The 13,921-nt window shown below is 30.7% G+C and overlaps 2 protein-coding genes across 3 annotated transcripts; both read right to left on the bottom strand.

Moving 5' to 3' along the window:
- On the bottom strand, nt 1,334-3,219 carry LOC109350059 (probable disease resistance protein At5g66900). 2 transcript variants are annotated; one of them, XM_019591180.1, is made up of 3 exons: nt 2,799-3,219; nt 2,384-2,507; nt 1,334-2,320 (listed from the first exon to the last, which is right to left on the bottom strand). In XM_019591180.1, the coding sequence occupies exons 1-3, from the start codon at nt 2,977-2,979 to the stop codon at nt 1,735-1,737; spliced, it is 891 nt and encodes a 296-aa protein (XP_019446725.1). In that variant the 5' UTR covers nt 2,980-3,219; the 3' UTR covers nt 1,334-1,734. The 2 variants fall into 2 exon arrangements, with proteins under 2 accessions (XP_019446725.1, XP_019446726.1); XM_019591181.1 differs by having other exon boundaries at nt 1,334-2,322; nt 2,386-2,507; nt 2,886-3,213.
- LOC109350058 (probable disease resistance protein At5g66900) lies at nt 7,756-12,690 on the bottom strand. Its single transcript, XM_019591179.1, has 7 exons — nt 12,534-12,690; nt 11,013-11,652; nt 10,280-10,680; nt 9,560-9,909; nt 9,077-9,285; nt 8,128-8,995; nt 7,756-8,097 (listed from the first exon to the last, which is right to left on the bottom strand). Exons 2-6 carry the CDS (start codon nt 11,647-11,649, stop codon nt 8,181-8,183), a joined length of 2,412 nt encoding a protein of 803 aa, XP_019446724.1. The 5' UTR covers nt 11,650-11,652; nt 12,534-12,690; the 3' UTR covers nt 7,756-8,097; nt 8,128-8,180.

The raw sequence follows: 13,921 nt of genomic DNA, 5'->3' as shown, positions 1-13,921 counted from the left end.
ATAAAGATGATGATTTGTTATTTCATTTTTTTGAAATTGTACATTGTAACAATTGTGTTGCAATTAAAGACTTTGGATTGATCTCACTAAAGAATAAAGAAGGACCAGTTGGAAATAGACATGTTTGAGATCACATTGCATAAATTTTCCATGTCACTCATCCATATTTGATCTATGTCATTGAGTATATTAATATGGTGATCATCGTGGTCGAGTCACACTTAAATATGATGAAAGTTGCGGTGGTTCCATAGTTAATATATGAGATGTACCGGATTGTATTAAGGAGAAGTCTAAACATAAATAGCATAGGATGCACGCCTAAAGAACCTGTGATATAATTGTATCATGAAGATATGAAGCCTAAGTGGGAGATTGTTAGAAATTATAAATTTCTAATTAAGGGGGCATCATATATTTGATATAATCATATCAGCTATTTATTTTTGCGGTTACATTATAAGTGATCTAATTACTCACACCCCTTAGATTTCTAAAAGCTGATAACGGATATGGACTTAATGGGTGTACCCATCAGGTTAACCCATATGAGATAACGGGAACCATATAAGTTAACACATAAGGAAGGTTATGGTCCCCAATACACCAAATCAAATTCAGTTTTTCCTCTCCCTGTCAGAGTGAAAACGCAAGTCCCAAGAGGAATCAGGAATTTGGTTAAGGAATATCATCATACCACAAAACCTCTTTCAGAAATGTAGATCAAAAGAGCACATTCAGGAACATGTATTCAGGTATGACACTGCACCCTTCGTTTCATATGTGTATAAGAATCATGGGTCAAGATCCTAGGATTGGTATTTCACCGATCATAAGGAATTCCTAACATGATCCCCATCCCATGATTTTCCCTCTAAATAAGCTTTCATTCTGAAGAATCCTTAAACTGCTATCTTATCTAGGCATCCTATGTTTACCAAAGCAAAATAATGAATTCTTAAATCATCGGTCCATCCATAACATTGATGTTAATAATGGATATGTCAATGGTTCATTAAATGAAGAAATGTATATAATGTAGCCTGAGGGTTTTGAAGTTGGTGACATTTTTTTAGTTTGCAAACTCACCATAGTACGTAGACCTTGGTTTAAGAAACTTGGATTTATATTATCTTAACTTTGTTCCTAGCAAATAAGAAATTCGTAACAGTACACAATTCACATTAGTGAGGGTGGAATTACGAGCTAAAAAAAAGATTTTATAAGAACGAACTTCAAAAAAGGAAATCTAAAGTGAGTGCATATAAATGAAACAAAGTAGATCCACACATTATATACACGCCAAGTCTCCCACATCTTTCAAGAAACAGAGTATTTAAAACAAACATGTAAATACAATAAGTTTTATACATTAAACACTGTTGAGAAAATGAATTACAAATGAATGACCAACTTAACAATGCAATAAAAGAATAACCAATTTGCTAATAAAAGAATAAACAATTGATATGTGAGAGAAGTAACAAACTAAAAAGAGTTAACCAAGATACACAATAATTCTTCACTATTATACATATCATACATAATTAGTATTCTGATTTATTCCATAATAAAGGCGCGATAGATGTATGTAATCTTAATTATGTAAGTGAAGAGACTGTTTCCATGATTTGAACTCATAATTTCATGGTCACTAAACAATAACTTTACCATTGCGCCAAGCTGCTCATCCTTCATTCCATAATATCTTAAGAATTGGAGAACTAAGATGATTTATATTGGATGAAGCCAATTTAAGTTGACATCAGCTTGAGGAATCTCTATCTTAATATTAGTATTCAAATCTTCCCATGAAATAGCTGTTTCCTCATCACATATGACCTTTAAATTCTCAAAATTGATGACTGAGTATGGCAATTCACACCCTGCACAATTTATCATGTAAAGGCTTCTTAGATTAGACAAATTACCAATATCCTCTGGTAAACTTCGAAGGCTTATGCATTTTGAGATATCAAGAAGCCTTAGATTTGAAAGCCTTCCAATAGAATCTGGCAACCATTCCAAATCAGTACAGGAACTGAGCCTTAGGTGTTCCAAATTCTCCAAGTTTCCAATTTCTTTGGGCAATGAAGAAAGTTTGTGACAATTAGAAATAGTGAGATTCACTAAAGAGGTAATATTACATAACCCAGTAGGTAATTGTACCATATCTTTGCAATAGTCAATACTTAATTCCACTAGATTTGGCAGTGCCTCTGAAATTGGGATTGTGTTAGTTTCAAAAACTTGACTCATATTACACATGTATAGGGATAATCTTTTCAGATTCTTCAGTGCTGTGAAGGAAGAAATAGAGATCTGATCTAGATTAAAGTTTTCCAGTTGAAAAGGATGGAATCCATAATTTGTAACTATCAAAACTATTAGTTTACTAATTTGGTTAATGATTTCTGGATTAGAATACTGATTAGTATGAAGAGTTAAAATCAGAACCTCAGCTTCAGCTGCTTGAATATTGGACCAATATGAAGAGCATGTGTCATCTGCAAACAAAACCCATATAAACTTATTAGATTATTGCAACTTTCTTTTAATCATAATTGTGGGCAGAGAACATGAAAATTATTATTACCAAATTAGTAAACTGATGAAAATTATTATTCTTTTAATCATATAAAACGTAAGAGTTTTTTACATAATTATTATTACTATATAATCTATCATTCATATTTAATTATCTTTTACTCAAATATTGATAATACAAATGAACGATGAATGATATATTTACTGGTAGTGCATGAACGAAGTAGTGTTTAATGGAGATTATATCTTACTTTCAACTTGTTCATCCCAACAGAGCTTTGTAGCCAAAGTAGTCTTCCATGATCCTCCTAAACCAGTAAAGCCTAGAATGGACAAACCATTCTTTAGAACCTCATTCTTCAACTTCAAAAACTGCTCATCCAATCCAACATTGAATTTTGGGTTCCCATCAATTTGTGTGCTCCCTCCCATTTCAATAACAACCTTTTTTATTTGGTAATGAAACAATTCATGGGGTGTAAGCAAAATAGAATATAAAAAATATGTTCTTTTTTGTTGTTAATGTAACAACAAGGTATTATTAGTAAAAATTATTGGGCTCTTAAAAGATTTGAATTTTGGAACACACAAGCTACAACAAATCCTTATATACCAATGGCCACGAATTTGCCTGTCTCTTGCTTCATGATTTTGACGTCGCCGCGTAGATAGTTATGGTCTTATGACGACTTGAATATGAATTTTTTGTTGGTCAACTTAATTGTAAAATTCCTCTTATTTTATAGGTTGAATATAATTATTTATTGTATAGGTTGAATATAATTATTAATTTTGGAGAACATTCGTTTTTGATATAATCAATAGTATTGATTCATCCTATATAAATAAGAACTAATTTCTTACTAAGTAAAAATACTTACAAAGTTTAAGTTCTTTACTGAATAGAGATGTGGACTATGTTTTTGTAGGATAATTTTAATCTTCCTATCAAACACTATTGACTCTTTTTTAGAGTCATATCTTTCATCCATAATTCTTTATTCATGGCGATTATATATCATTTGTTTGATATAATGTCTTCAACCTACTAGTGTACTAGTCTTCCATTTGCTTATGTTCTGAATCATTCTTTTAACATTACATGATACTAAATTTATACGCTTTATGAATTGGGATATGAGATGTTGAACATTTATCCATTCTCATTTTCTATAAAATTTTGTTAATATACGTTTTTATATGACAAGCTTAAAAAATCTTCACGAAATATTTATATTTCAATCATATAACTTGTCTAATTCATATTTTTCATTTCAAAAAATTTCGATAGAAACTTCTTAATCTCATTTAAAAAATCAATATCATTAGTTGCAAATAAGATGTCATCAACACACAGTACTAAGATGATAAACTTTCTTAATGATTAAGTGATATACATTTAAGAAAACATTCTTAAATGTCCATTTCATGTGGTGTTTTATTCCCACTAAATTCATTATTCTCAATCAACCTGACAATTATAGTTTCAACAATCCTCTTATAGTATGGTTTTTAGGAAATAAAATTTACACCCATTTAACTTTGATAATATAATTTGTATTATAAGTATTTAAAATTTATTAAAAATCTCAATACCTAAATGACTTTTGTAATAAATGTTTAGTTACTGTGACAATAGGAATGCGAATTGGATTTTTGAATTTAACACACGTGCACTGTTTATTTAAAGATTTGTAATGCTTTTAAGATATCATTCACAATTATTTAAAGACTATTAATTCATGAATAATAAATAATAGTTTCATCCTCTAAAAATATTTATATCATTAATACAACAATTATTTTCTCTATAGTATCTCTTTGCAAGGTGACTAACATATATGATCGGTATAATCAATTGTAGTATTGAAACATCATCACCCACTTTTAAAACCACATTGATTAACTAAATAATGTAAAAATATAAGAAAAATAATGTGTGAGATTAAAATTAGTTATATTTTTAAAGCTTAAAAACACATTTAAACCTAATAAAGTGACTAATTGTTGGCTGGTTTAAATTATCATGAGTAATGGGAGTATGCCAATGGGCATGTCAGCCCGTATTTATTAGATAAGTAGAGTATTAAAAACTTATCTATTAATCGAAAATGTTCATCCAAAATGTCTATTTTACTCACATGCATTTTCTGACAGACAGAGTTGCTTACAGATATTATGATCAAATTAAGTGTTTTATTTGATTTTTCATTAAACTTAAAGAATATATAATGTTAAATTGTTCGAACTATTATATTATTATGTGTAATTTAAAAATGTGATAGGTCAAATTATTTTTTTTAATTTTATGTTATTTATGTATTTTTTATTACTTTTTAAATTTTTTTAATATCAACGAGTGACCCACATGTTCGTTATATCCATATTTATGACAAGACATAATATGATATTTTATAATTTTTTACAAACGGGCATACACATATCCATCCTAATTTTAATAGACATTACATGGACATAACAGACACAATTTTCCAAATTGCCAAGGCTAATTTCAACAAATTGCTCATCTAGGAAGAAGCCCATTGATGTAATCACGTTGAAAAGTCTAAAACAAAAGGGGCCACTATATTGTGGACGTTAAACTGTTAAATTTAAAATTTAACTAGAAAATAATTTATTAATCTAAAAAAAGTTAACCGTGTTACGTGTATATCCGTTCAAGTTGGAATATCACTCAAAAGTGGAAATTTGTGAATCACTTTCCACGAATTTTCTATTGTCATTATTATTACTTCATCTTTTGATAATTGAGGATAAGTAAAAGACACGTAAAGGTACCAACTACTACTCACAATAGTTTAATTCATCCAAATAAATAAAACAAGAAATAGAATAATATTATACGGCCTCAACAATCCCAAAAAAATTGGTTGACAACTATTTCTTGGACATCACTGATTGATATGTTAAATGGAGACTTTTCATAAATTAATTAGTCAAAAACAATTAAAGTCTTATAAATTACTAGCCAAAAATTAAGAACTAACAAATTAATTGATTTTTTAAGAATTGTTTGATAAGATTAGTCAATATATTAAAAAAATAACCTCTTGGCTTATAAGCTTTCGGTATATCTAGTAATATCAAGAGATAACTTAAAAATTAGCCAAGTAACTTGTTAAACAAAAAATAAGCTACTTGACAAAGAACGCTTATTATACTATTACCTTATAACCATATTTGTTAAACTACATGAGAGATAGCTTATGACATAGGGTACCTATCAACTAATCATACTAAACAATTATGATGTAATTGAATACTTTATCAACTTAGTTTTGGCTCTTAGGTATAGAGTTGTTTAAATCTAGTCAAATTGAAAAATAAAATTGCAAATGGGTTCAAAATAAATCGAAATCACAAAATTCAAATGTAATTGGATTATGTTGGATTTATTTTTTTAAAATTGAACGGTTTGCTCTAGTTCGGTCTTTGAATCTAACTCTAGGAACCAACTCAAACTAAACCATATTTATTTGACTTATTAGGAATATGCACAAATAAAATTGTGCACTTAACTACTTAATACTTCAATTTAGTAATGTTCTAAACAAACTAGAATACAAATTCAATAATCAATTAGTCATATAATAGATTTACTAATGTTTATTTGACATGATTAAAAAATATGTGTTTGCTAAGTAATATATTTTGTCATGTAGATAAAATGTTTATAATATAAATCTGATATTTTTTTATAAACATAATTAGATTCTTAAGTTTGGTTTCTTTTGATATACAATAAATCACAATGAAGAAATAAATAAATGCTAATTGCCAATATATACAACTTTTGAATGAGACAAATCTCCCTTGCATAAGAATCTACATCAGTAAGTAGATTGTCTTATACTAGTTTCCACTCTCCATCATTAAGGGTTAGTTTGAGAGTTGGATTTTGGATGGGAATGAAGGAAAAATGGAAGGTTTGAGAGTCATCTCACAAGTATATTTCATGGCTCCCAAGCCTTCTATTTCTCTTCTTTCCCTTTCAAAATCCAACTGACAAACTAACCCTAATGTGGCTTACAAATTCATATCATCCATCTTACCTCTTGAGATAATATTGTTGAAACTCATTTTTAGAAAAACCTCCACCTCCTTTAGTACATACTTGTTTCATGTGTTTGTTATCAACATAATATCATTAATACCTGCAATCTTACTTGCTTATAATCTTTATTCTTTAGATCAATTAATTTTATATTAACAGTTCTAGTTTTCTAATCTCTCTTTAAGAAATCAACATTAAGATCTCTTATATTCTTCTTTGCTACAATAGTGGTAGCATATTACTAAACTCATTTAACATTTGCTTCAAATTGTAGGGATGCACTATGTTCTTTCCTTCAAGATTCTTCATTCCACTATCTATCAGAAAAATATCTATTGAGACCTTTTCATCTAGGATTGAGTTATTAAATGTGACCACTAATGTATCTCATCTTTTAGGCAATAAATTAGATAGGATAAATGTTTACTAATCATCATCTATCTTTATGTATATATCTTTATCAATTAATTCACCATACCCTTAAATGAATTTAAGGACTTTATCATGATTGTACTTATAATGATTCAAATTTAGTGTTGGATTACCAACTTAATATCCATTCAAAACTCGACTTAACGTTATTAGCTACAAAGACTTGGTTCATGAACCACACTAATTAAACTTCAACTAAAAATTGGATTTTTTAAATAACCAAATCAATTTCAAGTCAAGTACAGTTCGACTCATTATATTTATAAATTAGTTCGATTGTATATATAACCATTTAAAGAAACTAAATTTATATTAAAAATATAATCATATATAAAAAATGTATATATTCATATTTCTAAAAGTATTTTTTAATTATATAAATATACTATTTGTATTAACATATGAATATGATGTATATTAAAATTAAAATATTTCATACAAATTTAAAATTCTCATTTGGTTATATATATATATATATACATCAATAACACAATAATGATCATTGGAAAATTATATTATGTTGGAAACTCTGCTTTTAACTGACTCAAAAGTTCATAAATTACATGTTCTTAACTTATATTATGTTGAAAATTAGGTATTAATTATTAATAGTGCTTTGCGGACTGGAAGAGATGAAAATAATAATTGAAAAATAAAAATAATATTTTCACATTAATAGGGACGTACCAAACTACCAATGCAAAAGTCACCCTATATCTTCTAACAATTAATCGAAAGATGGGTATAAAAAAATAAGAACTAATGACATTTGTAAAAATTGAACTGTTACAATATTCCCATGGCTAATTACAAGTAGTAATTTTGAAATACACAACTTGCCAATCAAGGCATGTGATGCAGCCAAACAACCATACCAAAGCTACTCTTACTTACCCTCCTATTTTTTTTTTGGGAATACCAATCCGAGTCCAAATAGGATGGTTAAAGCGACAAAACTCTCGGAACACTTATTTTTTTTATTCACGAGTCTCGAATCCAAGACATTTCATTAGGAAACCAAACTCCTTGCACATTGACTTTACCTCGTGTAGCTGAAAATCGGGGCGCAATACTCTCCTTATTTTGTTCCCTCTTGATTGTGTTTTCAAATTGTCAATAATCCAGATCAGAAAAGCCAATTTAAATTGTCATCAGACTGGACTACCTCTAGCTTTAGACTACTAAGGATGTTAGTGAAAGGTTCCAATAACTCCTCTGTCTCTTCATCACATACCACATGCCTTAAGCCTTCTAGGTCCATGATTAAAGGTCCCAAGTTGCTTAATTTTGAGCCTCTAACATTGAGCTTCTCTAAATTACGTAATTCCCCCATTTTCTCAGGCAATGCATAAAGGCTTATGCAGCCAGAGATATCAAGAAGTTTAAGGCTATCAAGTTTGGCGACTGAGTCTGGCAACGCTTCTAAACTAGTACACGAACTAAGCCATAGTGATTCCAAATTGACCAGATTTCCGATTCCATTCGGAAGTGTAGAAAGTTTATGGCAGTTTGTGATACTGAGCTTCATTAAGAAGACCATGTTAGAGATCCCAACAGGCAATTCCACCATATTGCAGTAGTCGAAGTTCATTTCAACCAAATTTGGAAGCATATCTGAAACTTGGACAGTGCTATCTTTAAATGCTTCATTCACATTGCACATAAAAAGAGATAATTTTTGAAGATTCTTCAATTGCGATCCAGTGTTGCTGAAGAAAGGAATTGAAACCTTCTCTAATCTGATTCTTTTAAGATTGGATAGATAATGAAGCAACTCAAAATTCTCTAACTCAGCATGATAGAAATCATAGTTTGTGATTATCAAAACATTTAATTTACTCATTTTCTTCACGAACAACGGTAGCGCGAACTTCTTCGCACGAAGGTTTAACACTAGAACCTCAACTTCAGTTGGCTGCAAGTTAGAAGTGAACTTTTCATCTGCAAAAGGATTCAAAAATCAATGACAGAATACTCTCTCAACATGTTTGTGCATCATCAAAAACAGAAAGATGAACAAACCTGTTGATATGGATAATATGCTGGCTTTAATAGTACACTCATTCTCTTGAGTCCACCATTTAGGAAGACTATTATCATTTGAATCAATAATTACTCTATCCCTCAGCGCTACCGGCTTCTGACTAGTTTGACGTATAGCTAGATCCCGAAGAAGATCATGCTGTGTGACGTAGTGATAATTGCAGTCAATTGTGCCACTTGCAACTTTCCTGATCAATGATAAGAAGATAGTTTCTCATGTGTCATAAAAAACTTGCACAAAAAGTATTGCCTATTTCTCCCTATTTAATAACAATCAAACAAATTGTGTGGTCCCCTTCTTTGTGCAACAATTTTAAACACTAAGGTTATGGCCTCAATATTGCAGTTTTGATAGTCTCTGTCAATACAGTTATGGCCGCTTAGGCAAATTTTAAGTGGCCTTGCAAGAATATTACACAACATATATCAAAATTTTAAGATCCAACCACCATGGCATCATACCTTGTAACAACAATATCAGCCATGTTCAGGTTGACCAGTTGGTAAATTTTCTCCATTGCACTCTCATCATCATATCCAAGCAGTTCTGCCCACATATCAACAAGGGCTGAGGCAGGGATCCTCTGGTCTTCCGGGAATAAGGATAGGTCCCTGAAACACTCAATGACCTTAGGGTCTAAAACATCGAAGTTTTTCTGGAGAGAAACAAGTACGTCATTACTAGAGTCGAGAATTGAATGTCCCTTAGACAATTCCCTCGCCCTGTTGTGCCAGATCACTGGATTCTGATGACTTAGTGATCTTCCACTCACTCTAAGTGCCAAGGGAGAACCACTGCAGCCTCTCACTATCTGCAATTTATTTAGATCAATTGAGAAACTGCAACTAGAAGTCATCTTACCATAGCTTTTTAGTGCAAGTAAGTAAACCATTAAATTGTTAGACACGAAAATAAAATAAAAATTGCAAGCGAATTTGAAAGACTTTGGTGGCTAAGACTGCTTATGTCGTTGCGAAACACATCTACGGTTTTAAATTGCATCTGCAATAATAATGCGATTTTGATAGTTTTTTCAGTTGTTTGCAATTGTGGCTGCATTCACTACATCTTTTTAACAACTATTCACAATTACAATGTTGTGACTGCAATCCAAATTTAAAACCATACTAATTAAAACAAGCGACATAGTTTTGATATTATAACAAGACAATAGAAAGTACCTCTTTTACAACATCATCAGGAACATCAGAGCTAATATGAGTCAGGGATGCTGAGTGGTGAAAAAGCTTTATAGCATCTTCTTCACCAAGGGGCTTCAAGACGTATGGAGGGCCGAATCTTCCGATAGTGAATCTTGATGTAACTAAAATCTTGTAGCCTGTGATCTGGAACGCAAAATTGTCAATAAGAGATTCTGATCCGGGCCAAACATCATCCAGGACTAACAGAATTGGGCTTTTCCCAATCTGTTTTAGCAAATTTTCCAATTGGTTAACCGCGTCTTCGTCACTTTCAAGCTCGGGAACCTGGTAATCAGTGTGTTGAAACAGTTTCTGCACAATGGAGTTCAACTTGGGTGTTTTTGCAAAGGTGATGAAGAAGATGTTCTTATTGAATATACCTAACCAAATTATACTTGTTTAGAAATCTGCAAACTCAACAGCATCTTATTCTACTACATGCGGAAAGAAATACAAAAGATAAGAAGTGGCCAAATTAACATTTTTGTAAGATTAGTTTATTTTTGTAACATTTTTTGTTGTCACTGGCTTATGTAAGACATAAGAAATTATAAAAGAAATTTCAAAAGTCTTAAGTACACTTGATAAAGATCTATTCACTGCATTTATACCTAATGGTTTTAGTTCATTACTAACAAAATGATTCAAAGATGGTACTATGATTTACCCATAGAAAGGCATAATGAGAAAGATCAAAGGTGAGAATTCTTACCTCTGACTTGGTCATCCCAACAAATCATTTTAGCTAATGTGGTCTTGCCGGAACCTCCTGAACCGGTCACATTGACTACTGAGACACCAACCTGATCCTGCAACAACCTCAGCTTCAACTCCCTCATAGGAACATCCAACCCAACAATAAATTCAGGTGGTTCAGGAGGGGAACACAGGCCCTTTAATTCCATCCTATCATTTCTAGTACCGAAATTCAGTTTCTTAATTTCAGTTTTAATCATTTTCACCTCCACCAAGGTCTCTGCCCCATCTCTCCGTATATGACCTTGCATATCTAATTGAAAGAACAGAAGAATCGACTCATCCAATGCTTGAAGTTCGTCTTGGTAGTTAGCCATGTAACAGCATTTCCACCACCGGACTTTCGAACATTCAAGAACAAGTTCCTTCCCTTTCTTCATCTGATTGATCAAACTCTCAGTTTCCTCTTTCGGCCTATCTAATTGCCTGTTCAAATTCTCGATCTTGTTGATCACGGGTTCTAAGGATTTGAGTGTGAACTCCAACCGTTCCAGGGTAGGTCTGAAGTTAACAGCCTTGTCTTTCATTTCCAAAACTGCACTCAAGAGTTCCCCAACCAGAGCTCCAACTACAGCATCTGCAAGCATTGCCATGACCTGCACACAGCACAAAACCAACAGCAGCCAAAATCAAAAGACTTAACTAAACTTCAGATGAAGGTTATAAATTGATGTATGCAATATCAATTGCAGACACCCTATAGTTTTATTAGTCTATGTAATTATATGGCAACTACGATTGTAACTGAATTAACTGTATTTTTTCTCATAGAGCAAATGTTTCAATAACTATAATTTTAAGAGCTTTACTATATCATCCTAATGGTCATCCTTCAAATCATTCTAATACTAGAGAAAGCAACTACTAAATGAAAAATAATTGCAACACTCTAGCTAGTAAGAATATAAAAAGACATCAAAAGCTTTCTATATATAGTAATAAAAAAGATGAATCAAGAGTTTTTAGAATTATAACTTTCTTATTAAGTTCAGCCCTAAACGTGGAAGATAAAAGACTAAAAAAGTATTTTCTTTGCATAGTAAAACTAAATATTTAATATTCTAAGATATATTGGACTTAGTTTTCCGACAATTTTTTACTACTTTTAAACTCCTTATCTCTGGCACTAAGACCAGAGATTAAAAAAAAACCCAATTCTAATATAAAAACTTTTGAAACACAATTCTCAGGCAATAACTGCAAATTGGTTCTGGCATACCAATTCAAGGTCCTTTTGTGAATTGGTTCCTCTAATGGGCAAACCAGATCCTCACCTATAATTCAAGTTAAAGAAAGAACAAAGAAAGAATAGTAATTGGTGATATACCTGTTCTAAAGAGAATTGCCTATCATATGATGATAATAAAAATATAGATCCAACCAACATTGATATTATGATCAGTGATGGTAAAACAAACAAATGGCAGTAAAAACTAACAAATATATCTGATATGATGCTTTGCTAAGACACACTTACTTTAGAAAGAATCAAATTCCAGGTTCAGTTTCAAGTTTCAACTATTATTCTTTTTGTTCTCAGCTTTGTTTAAACGCAGTTTGATTCCCTTGGTGCTTTGAAACTATTGGATATCTTTGGCATTGGTTGTATTATATGATAAGTTTTATGTTTGACATGTTCATTAAAAGCTAACAGAGTAATATAGAGGTGGCACCCATAGTAGCTATGATTTTTCTATGTACCATGGTCCACTGTGATGACAGTTTTTTTTCTTTCTCAATGAGGCTTTGACTAGGCAGCAGCAGCCGCAGACTGAGTCACATGCAATCGGTCAGAAATGATGATTAAGTTATTAATATATATCATCACATGGGTGAGGATAGTGGTACAGTTATTATATATTATAAAATGGGTGGTTGAGTAATAATTAAACTAATGTAGGTGAATTAGATATATTTATATATTAATAATTTTTATTTTTATTTATAGATTTTATTAAAATAAAATGTGTGACTTGTTGGTATATTATATTTTACAAGTATAAATAAAAGTATTAGCTATATCGTCATTTTGGTAAAAAAAATTAAAGTAATTGATAACAAAGAAATTATAATTTTAAATGAAGACCGATCGATATGACCAATATGGTTGAAATAAAAATCATTCGGTATAACTGGTTTTTTTCAATTTTAACTAACATGATTATATGACTGATATAATAATTTGACTAGTATATATATATATATATATATCGATTTTCCAGTTAAATAAGGCAATAGGATATGGTGCTATACTTAACGAATAAAAAATTTTGAGTTTGTATTGAAAGTTAAAAAATACATTTACTTATCTATATAAATTTTATAAATCTATCAAATTCCAATATGAATTACTTTTTTATAACTTAAAATGTGTTAAGACACAAATTATAATCTCTATAAAAAAAGTAATATGATTTGGAATTGCAGTACACTAACCTAAACTATCATCAATTGTTGGTCTCCATTTTAGAAATTGTAACTCTACAAGAAAATTATTGACACACAATGGAAACCAATATTAACATAATAACAACCCTCTTGTCAATACCTTAGGTGATATTGTCTTATTGTTTTCGTTATTGGCCTCACCACCACCATTTTATCAATATTCTTCTAGTGACTTTGATCACTATCATTATTATCATTTCTAACAAATACCATTGTTGCTATCATTAGTCTTATTGTCACTACCACTATCACTCATCCTCGTCCTCGTCATGACTGTTATCATTATGTACTTTTACCATTATTGTCTTCATAACCTACAATTTTAAGAATTTAATTTAAACTTATAATTAGTAGATAATTTTGCCCCCAAAAATTGGATAAGCGTTATCAGATGTTAACAATCTATATCTTATAAGT

Source organism: Lupinus angustifolius, chromosome LG06, assembly GCF_001865875.1.
Source record: "Lupinus angustifolius cultivar Tanjil chromosome LG06, LupAngTanjil_v1.0, whole genome shotgun sequence".
Classification (NCBI taxonomy): domain Eukaryota; kingdom Viridiplantae; phylum Streptophyta; class Magnoliopsida; order Fabales; family Fabaceae; genus Lupinus; species Lupinus angustifolius.
The sequence above is the reverse complement of the archived record's forward strand: the minus strand, read 5'-3'. Positions and strand labels throughout refer to the sequence as shown.